At 55.8% G+C, this 23,277-nt stretch overlaps 1 protein-coding gene across 6 annotated transcripts in view; it reads left to right on the forward strand.

Moving 5' to 3' along the window:
- The window catches only part of LOC132208039 (utrophin-like), a 233,824-nt gene that overhangs the window by 173,782 nt on the left and 36,765 nt on the right, over positions 1–23,277 (forward strand). For 4 of the 6 annotated variants that reach the window (XM_059643780.1, XM_059643783.1, XM_059643782.1 and 1 more), the window contains exons 1-2: positions 12,730–12,892; positions 15,930–16,050. The exons of 1 other annotated variant lie outside the window; for it this stretch is intronic. In XM_059643780.1, the coding sequence (XP_059499763.1) occupies positions 12,878–12,892; positions 15,930–16,050 (136 nt within the window). In that variant the 5' untranslated portion in view covers positions 12,730–12,877. Of the gene's footprint in view, positions 1–12,489; positions 12,553–12,729; positions 12,893–15,929; positions 16,067–23,277 lie in introns of those variants that run through there. One more of the 6 variants, XR_009444154.1, reaches the window with a different exon arrangement.

The following is a 23,277-nucleotide window of genomic DNA, read 5'->3' on the forward strand; positions in this document are numbered from 1 at the left end:
CTTTTATGACGTCTACACTCATCACGATTTTCCCAATCATTCTATTGTCTGCAAACTTGCAAACCCATCCATCTATATTTTCACCTCAGTCATTTTGTATAGACCACAAACAGCAGAGGTCCCAGCACAGATCCCTGCGGAACACCAATCGTCGTGGATCTACAGCCTGAAAAGCACCATTCCACCTCTTGCCTCTGTCTTCTCTGGGCAAGCCAGTTGTGAATCCAAGCATCCAAGCCACCATGGACTCGGTGCATCTTAATTTTCTGGATGATCCTATCATGAGGCACCTTGTTGAAAGTATTGCTAAAATCCATGAAAACAATATCCACTGCTCTACCTTCATTGATCACATTCGTCACCTCCTCAAAAAATTCAGTCAAGTTAGTAAGACATGACCTGCCCTGCACAAAGCCATGCTGACTGTCCCTAATTAGGCCATGCGGTTCCAAATACAGATAAATACAATCCCTAAGAATTCTCTCCAATAGCTTCCAATGAACGATGAGAAACTTGCTCGTCGAGAGTTTCCTGGATTGACCCTATTTCCCTTTTTGAACAGAAGAAGAACATTTAGCAACTTGCTAATCCTCCAGTACCCCTCCAGTGGCTACCAAGGATACAAAGATATTGCTGAATGCCCTGACAATCTCCGCTCTCACCTCGCTCAAAAACCTTGAGGAGATACCATTGGGTCCTGAGGACTTATCCACCTTAATGCTCTTTCTTGATTTCAAAATGCTGTTATCATATGAGCATGCTCCACACAAATCCCACTATCCTCCACACCCTTCGCCTGAGTGAATAGTGATGCCCGGTACTCATTTAGGATCTTGCCCACATCCTCTGCTTCCAAACACAAGTTCCCTCCTTTATCCTGAATGGTCGTACCTTCTTGCTATTTATCCCCTTATTTTAGATGTATGCACAGAATGCCTTGGGATTTCCTTCAACCCTCCTTGCCAAGGTCATTTCATCACCTTTCTTTTTCTGCTTTCTTTATGTCGGCCCTGTTCGATTTTAGCTTCCTAAACCTGACATATTTTTGTTTTTCCCTTTTGACTCACTTCACAACCTCCCCAATTATCCAAGGGTCCTTTACCTTGCCATCCTTGTCCTTCCTCGTTCCTGATCCTAAACTCATAAGCAGGCCTTTAAACAATTCCCATATGGCAAATGTGACAGCTCCCCCCAATTAACACTCCCCAGCTCCTACCTAAAATTGATATAATTTACTCTCCCCCAAGGTCCTGACTTATACTTCTTCATAGCAATCTGAAAATTTAAGGAGTTGTGATCACTATTTCCAACATGCTTTCCCACCCTTCTCACCAGTTACCTGACCAGGACAAAGTCCAGTATGGCCCATCTTCTATCCACATACTGTGTCAAGAAACTCTCTTGGATAGACTTAACAAATTCAGCCTCATTTAAACTCTTGTTGTAAGGGAGTCCCAGTCAATACCGGGGAGGTTAAATTCACTGACTGTGACAACTCTGACTTATTGCATCGTTTCAAAAGCTGCCTACATATTTGTTCCTCAGTGTGTCAGTGGCAACAGGGGAGCTGGCTATTAGTTTAATCTGATCAGAGTGATTGTGTCTATCTTATTTTTGAACGCTACCTCTATTGCCTCAGTGGGCAAGCCCTCCAGAATGTCCTTTCTAGGTACAGATGGAACATTTCCCACAGGTTAGGAGTGCACCTCCTTCTTTTATCTTCCCCTCTATCTTGTCTAAAGCAATGAAACCCTGGAACATTGAGCACCCAGTCCGGTCTCTGTCTCAACCAAGCCTCTGTAATGGCCTCAAGATCAGAGTCCCATGTACGGATCCAGGCTCTAAGCTCATCTGCCTTACCTGTAATACTCCTTGCAGTGAAATAAACATACTTCAGCTTGTTTGTGCCATCATGTTCATGTACCTGTCTCTGACTGCCATTCTTTTCTGATTTATTGGTCCTAGCATGTACCTGCCATCAATTCATCTGCTTGCTGACCTGCTGCTCTGGTTCCCAGCTGCCTGCCAGTCTTTAAATCCTCCCAAGTAGCACTAGCAAACCTCCCTGTGAGGGTATTTGTTCCCGTTCAGTTTAGGTGCAACCCATCCCTCTTACACAGGTCACCCCTTGCCCAAGAAGCGGTTGCAATTATCCATGAACCTGAAAGCCTGCCCCCAGTACCAGCTCCTTCACCAATGCATTCATCTCACCTATCTTTCTCTGACTTAACTCACGAACATGTGGCACTCATGGCAACCCATAAATTATTACCCTCTAGGTCCTGCCTTTCAGCCTCTTTGCTAACTCCTTGTACACAGTCCGCAGGGTCTCATCCCTCTTTCTACCTACGTCATTGGTACCAATGTGCACAATGGCCTCTGGCTGCTCACCCTCCCCCTTAAGAATTTCTTGCAACCACTCAGAGATGTCCTTGACCTTTGCACCAGGGAAGCAACACACAGCCCTGGTATCTCAAATGTGGCTACAGAAACTATGCCCCCAACGAATGAGTCTCCAACCACGATCACTCACTTGGATTTGCCTGACCCTGTCCCACAGCAGGACGGTTTGTACCACGGACCTGGCTGCTGCTGATTATATAACCGTTCCAGTTTAGTTTTAGATCAGTGTTAACCTTGATTAAGTGGATAGCCAAGCACCTCAGTTGTCTACAGTACAGGAGAATTAAATTCTTAAGCTCACGGATTCTGTGAGAGTCAAAGACAAGCACTGAATTTTTCTGACCTCATTTCCAACACCTGGCCCATTGCCCTGCATGGCTTGGATAACACTTGCACATTTAAAAAAAATGTAAGGATGATGTGAGGGTAAGGACATGGGATTTTGTGATATGGTCATATTCTCTCTTGTTGGAGCTGATTGCTGCTTAGCACTTGTATGGTGCAAATGTTACTGATCCTTTATCAGGCCAAGCCTGATCGTTGTCCAAGTCTCACTGTATTTTCTCATCGTTGACTTCACTGTTGGAAAAGTCATGAATTCTGCTGGACACCTGGACAATATTCAATGAACGTTCATGTCTCCACTTTAGTTCAAATGAAGACATGACTTCAACCAGTGCAGGTATCCAGTGAATGCCACTGACTCAATTTTCTATTCCTCTGCTTAACACCACATTCAATCAGAAGTTGCCTTGGTGGAAATGACAGATTGCACTTTCCTTCCCTTTCAAGCTCAGGATCTCTGATCATATTTGTGGTAAATCCTGAAAGAGGTTACGAGAAGTGTGGCATGACGAAAAGTAAACTGAGCCTAAGTGTGCAGCTGTTTGACAGCACTGTCATCCAGATGTTGCATTACTTTGCTGATGATTGAGAATACATTGAGGTCATAATTGGTCAGGACAATTTGTCTGCCGATTGCGTGATAGGTCATCTTTCGATGAAATGTGAGTGTTGCAAGTGTTTAAAAATGTACTGGAAAACATTTACTGTTGGTGTGGTGACCTTGGGGCACATTGTTCCAATACAGTTTGTGGGATGCTGCCAGGTGCCATGGCATTTGCAGTGTCCGGAACATTCAGTCTTGTCATTGCATGAAATAATTTGAATTGCGTGTAAGTTAAGATCTGTGATGCCTCCTCAGGATGAGGGCAAGAAGATTATCCAGACTGGTGAATGGTTTCATCTGCTCCTTCACCTTTTGTTCCTGACATCTTGTAATAACTGCCATGTAGCCTGATGAGAAACTAAAGCTCATCTTGATTCATTTGCATTCGAAGGTGCCTATTTTTCCCAAACAAAAGGACCCATCACTGAGCGGGAAATATGGAGAATGTTATAGACATCAGTGGTGAGATAATGCTGGATCTTGACCAGCAAAACCATTGTTGTGTTGGTGAAATGCAAACAAAAATCTATATGATGTAAACTTTATTCTCAGCTAATCCCTTTAACAAATGACAGATTCTGATGTTGGTTCCTGGAAAGCCTCCATTGTTGGAGGACGAGAAGCCGTATCCAATTGAAGCAGCACAGGCTTTTGCGATGACTGTGGAAACCACTGCTTATGCCTTGCTTCAAGCATTGTCAAGGAATGATATTGACTATGCAACACCGATTGCGAGGTGGCTAACGATGCAACAGAACTATGGTGGTGGATTTCACTCGACGCAGGTAAATGCTTGAGATCACAACAACAGGCATTCAGATATTTCCATGGATCATGTTACTAACTGGTGGTTGTTGCAGTTTGCAATCAAACTGGACACTGCATTTTCATCTGCAGGTTTGGTGCATTGGCACAAATTCCAGTTCTTCAATGGTGTTAATCCTTGGTTAAATTCTTACATGCACTTTGCCTGCGCATCACTTTTCCTCTTGGCATTGTCCTTGAAAAGTACCTGTTTCTGTAAACCTTCACTTACTTGTCATAGGATCATTGAGGGACAGCATAATAGAGTGCTATGGCAATGGAACAGACCCTTCAGCAAATTGTATGTGCCCTCACAAGATGCAAGTCCCGAACTATTCTCATCACAGTTCCCAGCACTCGACCCAGAGCCTTGTATGCCTTGGCATCGCAAATGCCCAATCAAAGACTTGTAAAATGTTATCATGCTTTCTGCCTCTACCACCCACACAGTCGGTGCGTTCCACATTCTCACCACAGTTTGGGTGCAAAAACAAGTAAGCTTCCTCAAGAGATAGTAGGAACTTCTGAGCCTTTTAGCTTAAATGTATGTATCTCTTCCCCCCAGCTTTCCCCCCCCCAACCTCCCACCCCATGAATGGTCATTCTGCTTCCCTCGCCTAGACCCATCAGAATGCAGACCATTTTTTCAGGACCTTCTTCAACCTTCTCTATTCGGAAGAAAACAAGCCAACCTTATCCAGATAAAACAGTGATGCTGCCTGGCCTGCAGTGTTCCTCCAGCTCCACGCTGTGTTATCTCAGACTCCAGCATTGACAGTTCCTGTTATCTCAAACTTATCCAGACTGTCCATCGAGTTCAAATGCTTCACCCCCCTCAGAACATCCTGATGAATGTCCTCCACGCATCTCAGGAACACAAAAGCTGACATTTCGGGCTGAGACCCTTCATCAGAAAAGAGGGAGGAGGAGACAGTTCTGAAATAAACAGGGAGAGGGGGAAGGCAGATTGAAGATGGACAGAGGGGAAGATAGGTGCAGAGGAGACAGACGAGCAATAAGGAAGGAGAGGATCAAATATGAAGGTAGGCTAGCTAGTCATATTAGAAATCACAGTGAAAGCTTCTTTCAATACATAAGAAACAAACATGAGGCAAAAGTAGACAGTGGGCCGCTCCAAATTGATGCTGGAAGGCTAGTGATGGGAGATAAGGAAGTAGCTGAAGGACTTAATCCGTACTTTGCGTCACTCTTCACAGTGGAAGACATGAGTAGTATGCCAACACTTAGGGAGAGTCAGGGGGCAAAGTTGAGTATGGTAGGCATTACAAAAGAGAAAGTGCTCGAAAAGCTAAAAGGTCTAAAAATTGCTAAATCTCCTGGCCCCGAAGGGCTACATCCTAGAGTTCTGAGGAAGGTGGCTGAGGAAATAGCAGAGGCTTTGGATGTGATCTTTCAAAAGTCCCTGGAGTCAGGGTAAGTCCCAGATGATTGGAAAATTGCAGTTGTAACCCCCTTGTTTAAGAAAGGATCAAGGCAAAAGGTGGAAAATTACAGGCCGATTAACCTGACCTCGGTAGTTGATAAAATTCTTGAATCATTGTCAAGGATGAGATTTTGAAATTCCTGGAAGTGCAGGGTCAGATTAGAACAAGTCAGCATGGATGTAGTAAGGGGAGGTCGTGCCTGCCAAACCTGTTAGAATTCTTTGAAGAGGTAACAAGTATGTTAGCCCAGGGAAACCCAGTGGATGTTATCTATCTAGACTTCCAAAAGGCCTTACATAAGTGTCTCACGGGAGGCCGCTGAGCACGGTGAGGGCCCATGGTGTTCAAGATGAGCTACTGGCTTGGATTGAGGATTGGCTGTCTGATAGAAGGCAGAGAGTTGGGATAAAAGGCTGTTTTTCGGCATGGCAACCGGTGACGATTGGTGTCGCAGGTTTCGGTGTCGGGGCCGCAGCTGTTCACCTTACGTATTGATGATCTGGATGAAGGTACCGGGGTCATTCTGGCGAAGTTTTCCGATGATACGAAGATGGGTAGACAGGCAGGTAGTACTGAGAAGGTGGAGAGGCGGCAGAAAGAGTTAGACAGTTTAGGAGAGTGGTCCAGGAAATGGCTGATGAAATTCAATGTGAGTAAATGTGGGGTTTTGCACTTTGGTAAAAAGAATACGGGCATGGACTAATTTCTAAATGGTGAGAAAATTCGTAAAGCTCAAGTACAAAGGAATCTAGAAGTGTTGGTCCAGGATTCTCTCCAGGTTAACTTGCAGGTAGAGTCCGTAATTAAGAAAGCGAATGTAATGTTGTCCTTTATCGCAAGAGGGTTGGAATATAAAAGCAGCGATGTGCTTCTGAGGCTTTATAAAGCTCTAGTTAGGCCCCATTTAGAATACCGTGTCCAATTTTGAGCCCCACACCTCAGAAAGGACATACTAGCCCTGGAGCGTGTCCAGCGGAGATTCACACGGATGATCCCTGGAGTGGTAGGTTTGACGTGTGATGAACGGCTAAGGATCCTGGGATTGTACTCATCAGAGTTTAGAAGGTTGAGGGGAGATCTAATAGAAACTTACAACATAATGTCTGCCTCGGAAGGGGTGGACGCTAGGAAGTTGTTTCCGTGAGGCCGGGAGACTAGGACCCGTGGGCACTGCCTTAAAATTAGAGGGGGTAAATTTCAAACGGAAATGAGATGACATTTGTAAAGCCAGAGAGTGGCGGGCTTGTGGAAATCATTGCCACGGAGTGCAGTCGGGGCCAGGACGTTGGATGCCTTCGAGGCAGAGATCGACTAATTCTTGATCTCACGAGGAATCAAGGGCAACGGGGAGAGTTCAGGGAAGTGGAGTTGAAATGCCCCTGAGCCATGATTTAAATGGTGGAGTGGATTTGATGGGCCGAATGGCCGTACTTCCACTCCGATGTCTTCTGGTCTTAAGTAAAAGGGGCGGACATGAAGCCAGTAGAGGTGAGTGTGGGTGTGGAGGTAGGGAGGGGTTAGGTCAGTCTGGGGAGGACGGACAGGTCAAGGGGGCGGGAAGAGGTTAGTAGGTAGGGAATGGGGGTTTGGCTTGAGCTGGGAGGAGGGGATCGGTCAGAGGAAGAACAGATTAGGGGACGAGCTGGGCTGGTTTTGGGATGCAGTGGTGGGAGGGGAGATTTTGATGCTTGTGAAATCCACGTTGATCGCATTGGTCTGCAGAGCTCCCAAGGCTCAGTTAAGGAAGGACAATAAACGCTGGTCAGTCAGTCATACATCCAGCAAAAAAAGTTTATTTTTTTAAAAAAAAGGATGCATCTGTTAATCAAGTGGCAAAGCATTCTCGAGTTTTGAGAAGATTTGTAGCTCAGGGTTGAGGTTCTGGATGTCAGATTGCTCACTGAGCTGGAAGGTTAGTTTGCAGACGTTTCGACACCATTCCGGGTAAAATCTTCAGGGAGCATCCGGGGAAGCGCTGGAGTTAGGTCCCGCCTTCTCTTTCAGTGTTCCGGTTTTCTTGGGTTGGTGATGTCATTTCCGGTTCCTTTTCTCAGAGGATGGGAGGGGGATTTGGCGCCAACGTGTTCTCCCGAGTGTAGTTTGTGTGTGGCATGAACTGCCAGAGGAGTGACAGAGGCTGTAATACTCACAGTATTTAGAAGTCACCTGCAGGGACACATGAATAGGAAGGGGCTGGAGGGATATGGGCTCCAGGCTGGCAAACAGAACTAGTCAGTTACGGTGTCTGGTCGGCCTGGAGGAGTTGGACTGAAGGGTCTGTTTCCCTGCTGTACAACTCTACGACTCTGTGTCTCTCTCTCCCATTTTCTCCAAACCCACCCCCCGCCACACACACAATCTCTGTCTCTCCATCTCTCTGTGTGTGCCTCACTCTATGTCTCTGTCTCTCTCTGTCGTCTTGTCTCTGCCACCTCGCTGTGCACTTCTGTCTCTCTCCTCTCTCCTCTCTCACTCTGTCTCTTTGGTCTCTGTGTGCGCCCCTCTCTATCTCTCGTCTTGTATCTGGCTCCCTCTGTCTGTGCTTCTGCCGTTCTCTCTCCCCTGTCTCTCCGTCTCTCCCTGTGAACCTCTCTCTGTCCCCTCTCCCCCGCCCCCCGTCTCTCTCTTCCTCTCTATCCGAGCCTCTCCACCCGCTCTGCAGGGAGCGTTGTGAGTTTTTTTGAACGAAGTTTAAAAATCTCTATTTAAACCCAACCCATCCGCAATCAGACTGCATTTCTAATCCTCTCTCTCTCTCTCACACACACACACACACACACACACACACACACACACACACACACACACACACACACACACACACACACAGAGTCTGTCTCTTTCTCCCTCTCAGTAAATCCTCTTCCTCTCCTGTTCCTACTCACGCCTTTCCCCCCCTCTCCCTCGGCGACGAGTCCGCTATCTGGATCCCTTTTCCCGGGAGGGTTCTGAGGACCCAGCTGTTCGGCAGCGGGGATCATCGCACCACGCTCCCGTACCCCTACAACCTCCTGTTCTCCAGCAGCCTCCAGCATGACCACCGGGCTGGGAGCAGGCATCCGGGCTGCTGGAGCGCTCGCTGCTCAGTGGCTCGGCCCTGCACCGCCTGTGCTGGGAGTGGGGATCCGAGGTGGGAGAAGGCCTCTTCGCCCGGCACCTGGGCACAGCTGCCTGGCACCGAGCCCGCGCTCCCCGAGCACCCGGCCACGGGTCCGCGACGCCTTCCGTAGCTGAGCAGCCTACAACTATCTCCTACTGCAAGGTAAGCTGCGGGGTGGTGGTTTGGGGTGAAGGGAGGATTGGGGACATGAGCACGGTCCCTGTTTCACATCCTGCGCCGCTCCTATCCCAAAGCGAGGTGTTGGGAATGGATGTTTTGGGGGTGAGAATTCCCCTCCCCGGGTGAGGGGAAGGCTGGGGACATTGGGAGGGTGTCTGTTATTCAGCCTTGCGCGGGTTTCCGTAGCCAACCAGCCTGCAGCTCTCGTACCACATGGTAAAGGGAAGGAGGCGGATGGGATGGGGTCGGGGTTGGAGGATAGCCGTCCTGGAAGTGAGTGGACATGGGGAGAGTCACTATTGTACAGCCCAGTGACTGAGTGGCCGACAGCTACTGCAAAAGGGTCGGATTAGGAGAGGGGTGTTGTAGGGAGGTTTGGGGTCACGGGCAGCGCTGCTTTCTGCAGCCGAACAGCCATTGCCACAAGATTGGATGGGAGGAGGTGTTTTAGGAGCGAAGGGATGCCCCCTCCCCCTGCTGCTGTGGGAAGTAGGTTCTTTATCGCACAGCCCTCCCTAGTCGAATAGCACCCCGGCGACAAGGTGAGAAGGCAGGAGGGGCTCCCGGGGATGAGGGAAGGACACAACCACTGTCAGTATAAGGTTAGGGGGTGATCATACCCCTTCCAGGGGCTGAGGGGAGCTCCTGATGCCAAGCGAACAGCCGAGATGGAGCCGCAGCTCTCCGACCTCAAGGGGACCCTGTCTCAGAGGCTGGAGCATTTCCAGCCGGAGCTCGGAGGGAAAGGGTCATCGCACCCAAAACGCGACCTCGGGACTTTTTCTTCACAGATGCTGAGCATTTCCAGCAACTTGTGTTTGCATTTCCACCCGGAGGTGGGTTTGTGGAGAGACACCATGGGACGGGAATGGGTGTGGGGTTTGATGGGACAGTCACAGAGACTGTCAAGAGAGAGAGAGGCAACCCCTGTGTCAGGGTTTGGAAAATCTCCGGCAGTTCTTCATTTCTCTCTCAGCCGAAGGCGCTGCGTGCTTTGGTTTCCTTTCCTCTTGTATTCTCTGTGAATAAAGCCAGAGTGAGTTTGTGGGCGGAGAGAGAGAGAGAAGGGACAGAAAGATGGAAATAAGGGAACATGACAAGGGAGTGAAATTAGAGCCAGCAGAGGTGAGAGAGGGGGTGAGAATCAGAGGGAGGGAGGAAGAGCAAGAAAACACAAACGAAGGAGAATGGGGGGTAACAAGGTGTTGATGTGGATGAACACAGCAGGACAAGCAGCATCAGGGACGCAGGGAAGGGGAGATTTTGAAACTGGTGAAGTCCACATTGATACCATTAGGCTGCAGGGTTCCCAGGCGGAATATGAGTTGCTGTTCCTGCAACCTTCGGGTGGCATCATTGTGGCACTGCAGGAGGCCCATGATGGACATGTCATCTCAAGAATGGGAGGGGGAGTGGAAATGGATTGCGACTGGGAGGTGCAGTTGTTTGTTGCGAACTGAGCGGAGATGTTCTGCAAAGCGGTCCCCAAGCCTCCGCTTGGTTTCCCCAATGTAGAGAAAGCCACACCGGGTACAGTGGATGCAGTATACCACATTGGCAGATGTGCAGGTGAACCTCTCCTTAATGTGGAATGTCATCTTGGGGCCTGGGATAGGGGTGAGGGAGGAGGTGTGGGGGCAAGTGTAGCATTTCCTGCGGTTGCAGGGGAAGGTGCCGGGTGTGGTGGGGTTGGAGGGCAGTGTGGAGCGAACAAGGGAGTCACGGAGAGAGTGGTCTCTCCGGAAAGCAGACAGGGGTGGGGATGAAAAAATGTCTTGGGTGGTGGGGTCGGATTGTAGATGGCGGAAGTGTAGGAGGATGATGCGTTGTATCCGGAGGTTGGTGGGGTGGTGTGTGAGAACGAGGGGGATCCTCTTTGGGCGGTTGTGGCAGGGGCGGGGTGTGAGGGATGTGTTGCGGGAAATACGGGAGACGCGGTCAAGGGCGTTCTCGATGACTGTGGGGGGAAAGTTGCGGTCCTTGAAGAACTTGGACATCTGGGATGTGCGGGAGTGGAATGTCTTATCGTGGGAGCAGATGCGGCGGAGGCGGAGGAATTGGGAATATGGGATGGAATTTTTGCAGAAGGGTGGGTGGGAGGAGGTGTATTCTAGGTCGCTGTGGGAGTCGGTGGGCTTGAAATGGACATCAGTTACAAGTTGGTTGCCTGAGATGGAGACTGAGAGGTCCAGGAAAGTGAGGGATGTGCTGGAGATGGCCCAGATGAACTGAAGGTTGGGGTGGAAGGTGTTGGTGAAGTGGATGAACTGTTCGAGATTGTCTGGGGAGCAAGAGGCGGCGCCGATACAGTCATCAATGTACCGGAGGAAGAGGTGTGGTTCGGGGCCTGTGTAGGTGCGGAAGAGGGACTGTTCCACATAACCTACAAAGAGGCAGGCATAGCTGGGGCCCATGCGGGTGCCCATGGCCACCCCCTTTGTCTGTAGGAAGTGGGAGGAGTCAAAAGAGAAGTTGTTGAGGCTGAGGACGAGTTCGGCTAGGCGGATGAGGGTGTCGGTGGAGGGGGACTGGTCGAGCCTGCGGGACAGGAAGAAGCGGAGGGCCTGGAGGCCATCTGCATGCGGAATGCAGGTGTATAGGGACTGGACGTCCATGGTGAAGATGAGGTGTTGGGGGCCAGGGAATTGGAAGTCCTGGAGGAGGTGGAGGGAGTGGGTGGTGTCACGGACGTAGGTAGGGTGTTCCTGGACCACAGGGGAGAAAATGGAGTCCAGATAGTTGGAGATGAGTTCGGTGGGGCAGGAACAGGCTGAGACGATGGGTCGACCAGGGCAGGCAGGTTTGTGGATGTTGGGAGGGAGATAGAAACGGGCCATGCGGGGTTGGGGAACAGTGAGGTTGGAGGCGGTGGGTGGGAGGTCCCCTGAGGTGATGAGGTCATGAACGGTGTTGGAGATGATGGTTTGGTGCTCGGGTGTGGGGTCATGATCGAGGGGGCGGTAGTAGGTGGTGTCAGAGAGTTGGCGTCTGCCCTCGGCGATGTAGAGGTCAGTGCGCCATACTACCACTGCGCCACCCTTGTCTGCGGGTTTGATGGTGAGGTTGGGGTTGGAGCGGAGGGCTGCCTGTTCTGCAGGGGAGAGGTTGGAGTGGGTGAGAGGGGTGGAGAGGTTGAGGCGGTTAATGTCTCGACGGCAGTTGGAGATGAAGAGGGCGAGGGAGGTTAGGAGGCCTGGGGGTGGTGTCCAGGAGGAGGACTTGTGTTGGAAGAGGGTGAAGGGGTCAGTGGAGGGAGGGTGAGGCTCCCGGTTGAAGAAGTAGGCGTGGAGGCGAAGACGGTGGAAAAACTGCTCTATGTCCAATCGTGACTGGTATTGGTTGATGTGTGGTTGTAGGGGGACAAAGGTGAGCCCCTGACTGAGGACTGACCGTTCGTCCTCAGTCAGTGGGAGCTCTGGGTGAAGGTGAACATGCGGCAGGGCCGGGTGTGGCTGGCTCCTCTGGGGTTGCTGGCTGTGGAGGCTGTGGGCGGAGCGATGAGGTCGTCGGCCGTGGGCGGGGTTCCGTCGGCCGTGGGCGGGGTTCTGTCGGCCGTGGGCGGGGTTCCGTTTGACGTGGGCGGGGTTCCGTCGGCGGTTGGAGGATCGGGGTGGGCGGCAGCAGCTGCGGTGAGGGTGGTGCGTGAGGTGTTGTACCTGGAAGTGGAGGTGGTGACTGCAGCAGCGGTTCCGGAAGTGGTGTGAGAGATAATGGGAACTGCAGATGCTGGAGATTCCAAGATAACAAAATGTGAGGCTGGATGAACACAGCAGGCCAAGCAGCATCTCAGGAGCACAAAAGCCGACGCTTCGGGCCCAGACCCTTCACCAGAGAGGTGAAGGGTCTGGGCCCGAAGCGTCGGCTTTTGTGCTCCTGAGATGCTGCTTGGCCTGCTGTGTTCATCCAGCCTCACATTTTGTTATCCCGGAAGTGGTGTGGCCGGCGGAGGTGGATGTGACGTCATCGGTGGGGTCTCCGGCCGTGTTTTCATGGTCAATGGCGGCGGCGCAGGTACAGACTCGGGATTTGGGAGGCGCAGGAATCCTCTTGTGGGTGGCAGGGGCCCGTCAGTTGGTTGTACTTAGGATTTTTGGTGTCCAGTAAAGCTGAGTGGAACTGGGTGTTCAGTCTGTGGATCCTGCGGAGGATAAAAAACAGCAGGGGTCATGTGCAGGTCTGGGAGAGGGAGGCTCTGAGCTGGGGCAGGCTGGATTGCAGTGTGTGGAGGTGCCGGCGCGTGGCTGCGAGAGTCTGTTTCAGGAGTCGCAGGGAGAATCGCTTCTGAGGGGTCTGAATATTCTGGGTGTAGAGGTGATATCATCCTGTCTGCTGTGTTCATCTCCCTTCCCCCCCCCCACCCCGTCCTGCTCCTTCCCCCCCCCACCCCGTCCTGCTCCTTCCCCCCCCACCCCGTCCTGCTCCTTCCCCCCCCCACCCCGTCCTGCTCCTTCCCCCCCCCACCCCGTCCTGCTCCTTCCCCCCCCCACCCCGTCCTGCTCCTTCCCCCCCCCACCCCGTCCTGCTCCTTCCCCCCCCACCCCGTCCTGCTCCTTCCCCCCCCCACCCCGTCCTGCTCCTTCCCCCCCCCACCCCGTCCTGCTCCTTCCCCCCCCCACCCCGTCCTGCTCCTTCCCCCCCCCCACCCCGTCCTGCTCCTTCCCCCCCCCCCACCCCGTCCTGCTCCTTCCCCCCCCCCCACCCCGTCCTGCTCCTTCCCCCCCCACCCTGTCCTGCTCCTTCCCCCCCCCACCCCGTCCTGCTCCTTCCCCCCCCACCCCGTCCTGCTCCTTCCCCCCCCCCCGTCCTGCTCCCCCCCCCCGTCCTGCTCCCCCCCCCGTCCTGCTCCCCCCCCCCCCCGTCCTGCTCCTTCCCCCCCCCCGTCCTGCTCCTTCCCCCCCCGTCCTGCTCCTTCCCCCCCCCGTCCTGCTCCTTCCCCCCCCCCGTCCTGCTCCTTCCCCCCCCCCGTCCTGCTCCTTCCCCCCCCCCCGTCCTGCTCCTTCCCCCCCCCCCCCCGTCCTGCTCCTTCCCCCCCCCCCGTCCTGCTCCTTCCCCCCCCCCCCGTCCTGCTCCTTCCCCCCCCCCCCCGTCCTGCTCCTTCCCCCCCCCCCCGTCCTGCTCCTTCCCCCCCCCCCCGTCCTGCTCCTTCCCCCCCCCCCCGTCCTGCTCCTTCCCCCCCCCCCCCGTCCTGCTCCTTCCCCCCCCCCCCGTCCTGCTCCTTCCCCCCCCCCCGTCCTGCTCCTTCCCCCCCCCCCGTCCTGCTCCTTCCCCCCCCCCCGTCCTGCTCCTTCCCCCCCCCCCGTCCTGCTCCTTCCCCCCCCCGTCCTGCTCCTTCCCCCCCCCCGTCCTGCTCCTTCCCCCCCCCCCCGTCCTGCTCCTTCCCCCCCCCCCCGTCCTGCTCCTTCCCCCCCCCCCCGTCCTGCTCCTTCCCCCCCCCCCCCCGTCCTGCTCCTTCCCCCCCCCCCGTCCTGCTCCTTCCCCCCCCCCGTCCTGCTCCTTCCCCCCCCCCGTCCTGCTCCTTCCCCCCCCCCCTGCTCCTTCCCCCCCCCCGTCCTGCTCCTTCCCCCCCCCCCGTCCTGCTCCTTCCCCCCCCCCCGTCCTGCTCCTTCCCCCCCCCCCGTCCTGCTCCTTCCCCCCCCCCGTCCTGCTCCTTCCCCCCCCCCGCTCCTTCCCCCCCCCCCCGCTCCTTCCCCCCCCCCCCGCTCCTTCCCCCCCCCCCGCTCCTTCCCCCCCCCGCTCCTTCCCCCCCGCTCCTTTCCCCCCCCATCCTGCTCCTTCCCCCCCCCCGTCCTGCTCCTTCCCCCCCCCCGTCCTGCTCCTTCCCCCCCCCGCTCCTTCCCCCCCTGCTCCTTTCCCCCCCCATCCTGCTCCTTCCCCCCCCCCCCCCCGTCCTGCTCCTTTACCCGCCTCCTCCAGCCATCCGTTCCTCCCTCCATCCCTCCAGCCATCCGTTCCTCATAATTGGGCTCAGCCAGCAACATCCACATCCCGTGAATATAAAAAGAATCCTCCATGCTACCTGTGCCAATTGGATTCACAGTTTATTGTAACATCTTTCTTCCAAGATCCGATTTCCTCTTGGTCTATAGACTGTATGCTTTCCTGGACTGTATCTTCTGTCAGGGGATGCATGAATCTGAAACTGTCACAGCTGTGACGACTTTCCTTTGGTGTTCATATCTATCCAAACTGATTGTATATTTTGCCTGGGAGCCAGTTAGCTCAGTTGGCTGGTTTGTAATTCAGAATGATACCAACAGCATGGAATACTACAGTGTCTGAAGTTACAATGAAGGAGTCTCCTTCTCAACCTGTCTCCTCATCTGAGGTGTGGCAACCTTCAATTTAAACCACCTCCAGTTATCTCTCTGTCCACTGTGAGAGCAGTCCTGTGGTCCCGTCTGGGACTATAGTGACTTTGAATCTGCAAACCAAGATAATTTCTCACCAATGTATTGATCTCATCTTCGACTCAATACAAAAAACCAAAAAAAAAACCCAATGAGATGAATTTTGGATCAGTAATTATACATGGCATAATTGGACAAAAAATGCACTATTGTTAAAATAATTAGCAATTCAACCAGAAAGGCCACTAATGTGAATCCTGGATCTGTGTATCATTTGAAATGAGTTAATTGTATAGTTTTAGTATTTGACCACAAGATGGAGAATTCTGTTGAGGTGATGTTGTAGCCAGAAGATAGAAAGATGATAGAAATCTTTGGAGAGATATGGGCCAAGCACAGGCAGGTGTATCTAGTTCAGTTTGGGATTGTGATCAGCATAGACTGGTTGGACCAAAGGATCTTTTTTCATGCTGTACGACTGTATGAAACTCAAGCTTAATTGTTCGAAACTCACATTCAGACATATCTAACCTTTATCATAATCTTACAGAAAGATAGCGACTTTTTCCCTCAGAATTGCAGACTCTTTAATTTTACATCTTCAAAGACATTTAGCAGGGAAAGCGTGGATTATAGAGTGAGTTGAGTAGATTGGTTCATTATTAATTCTTAACTAAATTTGATTTATTTTACATTTTTAGACAACATCAGGTGAAGATGTGCGTGATTTCAGCAAGGTGCTGAAAAATAAGTTCAGATCAAAGAAACACTTTGCCCAACATCCTCGCTTGAGTTATTTACTAGTACAACCAGTTCGAGAAGGTGAGAACCTTGAGAGGTAAGTTTATTGATGTGAGATTTACTAACGTATCAGTGCTCATTTGAGAGTTGACAAATATTGCAGCATGATTCATTCTGCAGCTTTGCAGGTGAGTGAGGTTGTCCATTTGCGCATATGTCAGAAGTACACTATACAAAAACAAGGGGGGCTTAACTGATATCATTGGACCTCTCGCCTTCAAAACAGTGTACTTACTCAGAGAGTACATCTGCTGACGACTGGGCCCCTGCAGTCCTCTCCCGCTCACAGGGACTGGCCCCCGCAGCCCTGACCCGCTCACGGGGACCGGCCCCCGCAGCCCTGACCCGCTCACGGGGACCGGCCCCCGCAGCCCTGACCCGCTCACGGGGACCGGCCCCCGCAGCCCTGACCCGCTCAGGGGGACCGGCCCCCGCAGCCCTGACCCGCTCAGGGGGACCGGCCCCCGCAGCCCTGACCCGCTCAGGGGGACCGGCCCCCGCAGCCCTGACCCGCTCAGGGGGACCGGCCCCCGCAGCCCTGACCCGCTCAGGGGGACCGGCCCCCGCAGCCCTGACCCGCTCAGGGGGACCGGCCCCCGCAGCCCTGACCCGCTCAGGGGGACCGGCCCCCGCAGCCCTGACCCGCTCAGGGGGACCGGCCCCCGCAGCCCTGACCCGCTCAGGGGGACCGGCCCCCGCAGCCCTGACCCGCTCAGGGGGACCGGCCCCCGCAGCCCTGACCCGCTCAGGGGGACCGGCCCCCGCAGCCCTGACCCGCTCAAGGGGACCGGCCCCCGCAGCCCTGACCCGCTCAGGGGGACCGGCCCCCGCAGCCCTGACCCGCTCAGGGGGACCGGCCCCCGCAGCCCTGACCCGCTCAGGGGGACCGGCCCCCGCAGCCCTGACCCGCTCAGGGGGACCGGCCCCCGCAGCCCTGACCCGCTCAGGGGGACCGGCCCCCGCAGCCCTGACCCGCTCAGGGGGACCGGCCCCCGCAGCCCTGACCCGCTCAGGGGGACCGGCCCCCGCAGCCCGGACCCGCTCAGGGGGACCGGCCCCCGCAGCCCTGACCCGCTCAGGGGGACCGGCCCCCGCAGCCCTGACCCGCTCAGGGGGACCGGCCCCCGCAGCCCTGACCCGCTCAGGGGGACCGGCCCCCGCAGCCCTGACCCGCTCAGGGGGACCGGCCCCCGCAGCCCTGACCCGCTCACGGGGACCGGCCCCCGCAGCCCTGACCCGCTCACGGGGACCGGCCCCCGCAGCCCTGACCCGCTCACGGGGACCGGCCCCCGCAGCCCTGTCCCGCTCACGGGGACCGGCTCCCCCGCACCCCTGACCCGCGCCCAGCTATTTGCCACCGCAGCCCTGAACCGCTCACAGGATCTTGCCCCCGCACCCGGACCCCCTGACCCGCTGACAGGGACCGTCGCCCGCAGCCCTGTCCGGCTGACAGCTATTTGACACCGCAGCCCTGACCCGCTCAGAGCCATTTGACACCGCAGCCCTGTCCCGCTCAAAGGCACTGGCCCCCGCAGCCCTGACCCCCTGACAGCTAATTGCCACCACACCCCTGACCTGCTCACGGGGACTGTCCCCCGCAGCCCTGACCCGCTCACGGGGACCGTCCCCCGCGGCCCTGACCCGCTCACGGGGACCGTCCCCCGCGGCCCTGACCCGCTCACGGGGACCGTCCCCCGCGGCCCTGACCCGCTCACGGGGACCGTCCCCCGCGGCCCTGACCCGCTCACGGGGACCGTCCCCCGCGGCCCCGACCCGCTCACGGGGACCGTCCCCCGCGGCCCCGACCCGCTCACGGGGACCGGCCCCCGCGGCCCCGACCCGCTCACGGGGACCGGCCCCCGCGGCCCCGACCCGCTCACGGGGACCGTCCCCCGCGGCCCCGACCCGCTCACGGGGACCGGCCCCCGCGGCCCCGACCCGCTCACGGGGACCGTCCCCCGCGGCCCCGACCCGCTCACGGGGACCGTCCCCCGCGGCCCCGACCCGCTCACGGGGACCGTCCCCCGCGGCCCCGACCCGCTCACGGGGACCGGCCCCCGCGGCCCCGACCCGCTCACGGGGACCGGCCCCCGCGGCCCCGACCCGCTCACGGGGACCGGCCCCCGCGGCCCCGACCCGCTCACGGGGACCGTCCCCCGCGGCCCCGACCCGCTCACGGGGACCGTCCCCCGCGGCCCCGACCCGCTCACGGGGACCGTCCCCCGCGGCCCCGACCCGCTCACGGGGACCGTCCCCCGCGGCCCCGACCCGCTCACGGGGACCGTCCCCCGCGGCCCCGACCCGCTCACGGGGACCGTCCCCCGCGGCCCCGACCCGCTCACGGGGACCGTCCCCCGCGGCCCCGACCCGCTCACGGGGACCGTCCCCCGCGGCCCCGACCCGCTCACGGGGACCGTCCCCCGCGGCCCCGACCCGCTCACGGGGACCGTCCCCCGCGGCCCCGACCCGCTCACGGGGACCGTCCCCCGCGGCCCCGACCCGCTCACGGGGACCGTCCCCCGCGGCCCCGACCCGCTCACGGGGACCGTCCCCCGCGGCCCCGACCCGCTCACGGGGACCGTCCCCCGCGGCCCCGACCCGCTCACGGGGACCGTCCCCCGCGGCCCCGACCCGCTCACGGGGACCGTCCCCCGCGGCCCCGACCCGCTCACGGGGACCGTCCCCCGCGGCCCCGACCCGCTCACGGGGACCGTCCCCCGCGGCCCCGACCCGCTCACGGGGACCGTCCCCCGCGGCCCCGACCCGCTCACGGGGACCGTCCCCCGCGGCCCCGACCCGCTCACGGGGACCGTCCCCCGCGGCCCCGACCCGCTCACGGGGACCGTCCCCCGCGGCCCCGACCCGCTCACGGGGACCGTCCCCCGCGGCCCCGACCCGCTCACGGGGACCGTCCCCCGCGGCCCCGACCCGCTCACGGGGACCGTCCCCCGCGGCCCCGACCCGCTCACGGGGACCGTCCCCCGCGGCCCCGACCCGCTCACGGGGACCGTCGCCCGCGGCCCCGACCCGCTCACGGGGACCGGCCCCCGCGGCCCCGACCCGCTCACGGGGACCGGCTCCCCCGCGCCCCTGACCCGCGGTCAGTTCTTTGCCTCCGCAGCCCTGAACCGCTCACAGGGTCTTGCCCCCCCACCCGGACCCCCTGACCCACTGACAGGGACTGTCCCCCGCAGCCCCGTCCCGCTGACAGCTATTTGCCACCGCAGCCCTGAACCGCTCACAGGGTATTGCCCCCGCACCCAGACCCCCTGACCCGCTGACAGGGACTGTCCCCCGCAGCCCTGTCCCGCTGACAGCAATTTGACACTGCAGCCCTGTCCCGCTCAAAGGCACTGGCGTCCGCAGCCCTGACCAGCTCGCGGCGACCGGCCCCCGCAGCCCTGACCAGCTCGCGGCGACCGGCCCCCGCAGCCCTGACCAGCTCGCGGCGACCGGCCCCCGCAGCCCTGACCCGCTCGCGGCGACCGGCCCCCGCAGTCCTGTCGTGCTCGCGGCGACTTGGTCCCCGCAGCCCTGACCCGCTCGCGGCGACCGGCCCCCTGCAGTCCTGTCGCGCTCGCGGCGACTTGGCCCCCGCAGCCCTGACCCGCTCGCGGCGACCGGCCCCCTGCAGTCCTGTCGCGCTCGCGGCGACTTGGCCCCTGCAGCCCTGACCCGCTCGCGGCGACCGGCCCCCTGCAGTCCTGTCGCGCTCGCGGCGACTTGGCCCCCGCAGCCCTGACCCGCTCGCGGCGACCGGCCCCCTGCAGTCCTGTCGCGCTCGCGGCGACTTGGCCCCCGCAGCCCTGACCCGCTCGCGGCGACCGGCCCCCTGCAGTCCTGTCGCGCTCGCGGCGACTTGGCCCCCGCAGCCCTGACCCGCTCGCGGCGACCGGCCCCCTGCAGTCCTGTTGCGCTCGCGGCGACTTGGCCCCCGCAGCCCTGACCCGCTCGCGGCGGCTGGCTCCCCGCAGCCCAGTCCCGCTGACAGCGACTTGCCCCTCCTTCCTGATCTGCTCACAGGCACTTGTCCCCTCTGTCGTAACCCGCTCACAACGACTTGTCCCGTCTGTCCTGTCCCGCTCACAGCGTCTTGCCTCCCATCCCTCTTGCACAGGTCACCCCTTGCTCAGAAACGGTCCCAATTATCCATGAGCCGGAAACCCTGCCCCCTGTGCCAGCTCCTTAACCGTGCATTCATCTCACCTATCTTTCTATGACAACTCTCTAACATGTGGCACTCGTGGCAACCCATAAATTATTACCCTCTGGGTCCTGCCTTTCAGCCTCTTTGCTAACTCCTTGTCCATAGTCCGCAGAATGTCTTCCCTCTTTGTGCCTATGTCATTGGTACCAACGTGCACGGTGGCCTTTGGCTGCTCACCCTCCACCTTAAGAATTTGTTGCAACCACTCAGAGATGTCCTTGACCTTGGCACCAGGGAAGCAACACACAGCCCTGGTGTCTCAAATGTGGCGACAGAATCTATGCCCCCAATGAATGAGTCTCCAACCACGCTCGCTCACTTGGATTTACCTGACCCTGTCCCACAGCAGGGCGGTTTGTACCATGGACCTGGCTACTGCTGGTTATATAACTGACCCAGTTTAGTTTTAGATCAGTGTTAACCTTGGTTTAGTGGATAGCCGAGCACCTCAGTAGTCTACAATACAGGAGAAATACATTCTTAAGCTCACGGATTCTGTGACAGTCAAGGACAAGCACTGAATTGTTCTAACCTGATTTCCAACACCTGGCCCGTAGCCTTGCATGGCTTGCATAGCACTTGCACATTTAAAAAAAAATAAATGTAAGGATGAAGTGAGTGTAAGGACATGGAATTTTTTTGATATGGTCATATTCTCTCTTGTTGGAGCTGATTGCTGCTTCGCACTTGTATGGTGCAAATGTAACTTATCCTTTATCAGGCCAAGCCTGATCGTTGTCCAAGTCTCACTGTATTTTCTCATCGTTGACTTCACTGTTGGGTCTAACCAACATTTTGTACATACCATGCCTATTCTGAAACTCTATCACTTAATATTAAGTCTAATAAAGACAAGTATCCAATGTGCCTTCCAAACCACTTCAACGACCTCGTCCATTACATTGGGGGATCAACAGGCATACACATCAAGATCCTGAGATCCCTCTGATCATTGGTGCTTGTGAGGTCCCCATGATTCATCATGGGCTCCAAAATCTGTTTGTGCTGTGTCACCTAATCCTTATCCCGTTTGTCCTGACATGAAATAATGTTCTCAAACGCTTCTCAAAAATTCTTCCCAATCCTACTTTTTGTAATCATGATACAAGTGAGCATAAAACTTGGAACACGACAGCAACAGGAATGTGCCCTTTGGCCCACCGTGTTGGGCCAAACATGACAACAAATGAAATAATCCTTTCTGCCTGTCCTTGATCCATAGTCCTCCATTCCTTGCATATTCGTGCACTTAACTGAAAGACCCTTTTAAATGCTTTCATCGTATTTGCATCCACTACCACCCCGGGCAATGTATTCCACACTTTTAACATGCTCAGTGTGAAATATTTGCCCCTCACATCTCTTTTGAACTTGCCCCCCTCTCAGCTTAAATGCATGCCCCCTAATAGTGGACACTTCAACTCCGGGGGAGAAATTTTCTGACCGTTAGCTGTATTTATGTATCTCCTAATTTTATAGACTTCTATCAAGCCTGCCCTCAGCTTCTCCTGCCCCAGAGAAAACGAAGAGTTTTTCCAGCTCCTCCTCCTCGTTCACACCCTCTATTCCAGTCAGCATGCTGGTAAATCTCTTCTGCACCCTGTCCAAAGCCTGCACATCCTTAGTGTAATGTGGCGGCCAGAATTGAATGCAATACTCTGTGTGGTCTCACCAAAGTCTTGTAAAGCTGCAATGTGACATCCTGACTCTTGCACTGAGTTTCCCTCAGCATAAAGGCAAGCATGCGATATGCCTTCTTGACCACCCTGTCTACTTGTGTGGCTACTGTCAGGGAGTTATGATCGAGGACCCCAAGATCCCTCTGGACTTCACTGTTGTTTGGGGTCCTGCCATTAACTGTGTATCCCTTTCCTTAACACTTGTTCTCCTAAAATGCAACACCTCATGCCTGCCCAGATTAAATTCCATCGGCCATTTCTCCGCTCAAGTTTGCAATTGGTCTGTATCTTGCTGTGTCCTTTGACAACCTTCCATGCTGTCCACAAGTCCATTGGTCCTGATATCATCTGCAAACTTACTCATCCCCCCGTCCACATTTGCCACCAAGACATTTACATATATCACAAACAGCAGAAGTCACATCGATGCGGAACACCACTCGTCACTGAGCTGCAGCCAGAAAAACAGCTTTCCACCACTGAGACGGCAAGAACTGTAGATGCTGGAATCAGAGTTAACCAAGTGTGGAGCTGGAGGAACGCAGCAGGTCAGGCAGCATCAGAGGAACAGGAAAGCTGACATTGTTGATGCTGCCTGGCCTGCTGTGTTCCTCCAGCCCTACACTGTGTTATCTTTGTTAGCCTTCCACCGCTACCGTCTGCCTTATTTGGGCAGGCCAAGTCACCATGGATCTCATGGATCCTAATCTTCTGGATGAGCATACCACGAGGAACCTTGTTAAAAACGTTCGTAAAATCCATGTATATGTTATCAACTGTTCTACCCGAATTGATCACCCTTGTCACCTCCTTGAAAACTTCAACTGACTTGGTAAGACATAACCTGCACCGCATAATGCCATGCTGGCTGTCCCTTATTAGCCCATACTTTTGAGACATGAGACACTCACCAGTCTGTAGTTTCCTGGAAAGTCCCTGTTTTCCTGCTTGAACAGAGGAACGACTTTGTCCACTCACCAGTCTCCGCAACCCCTCCAGTGCCTGGCAAGGATATCAGATCCTATTGAAAGTAGTGTGTTGATGCATTTGTGTCATGATTGTGTTTTGTTTGAGCCCTTAGATTCAAAGCAGTGCAAGAATGTCTTTGTGCAGCAGGCGAGGTGTGATGAGACTGAGCCTTCATACAATTGCAAGATGTTGAAAATTTGCCATTATTTATGAAAACAGTGATAAATTTCCATGATCAACATTTCTGTTACACTGCAATGATTATCCAATGGCGTGTAAAATCAGAAAGATACGATAAAATGAGACTGGGTCATTTGCAGGGAGAATGTTTGCCTTTCATGTCTATAGAAGTAGTGAAATATTTCCATGAATCTAAGAGTCACTTTTCCGTTC

Source organism: Stegostoma tigrinum, unplaced genomic scaffold (genome assembly GCF_030684315.1).
Source record: "Stegostoma tigrinum isolate sSteTig4 unplaced genomic scaffold, sSteTig4.hap1 scaffold_257, whole genome shotgun sequence".
NCBI lineage: Eukaryota > Metazoa > Chordata > Chondrichthyes > Orectolobiformes > Stegostomatidae > Stegostoma > Stegostoma tigrinum.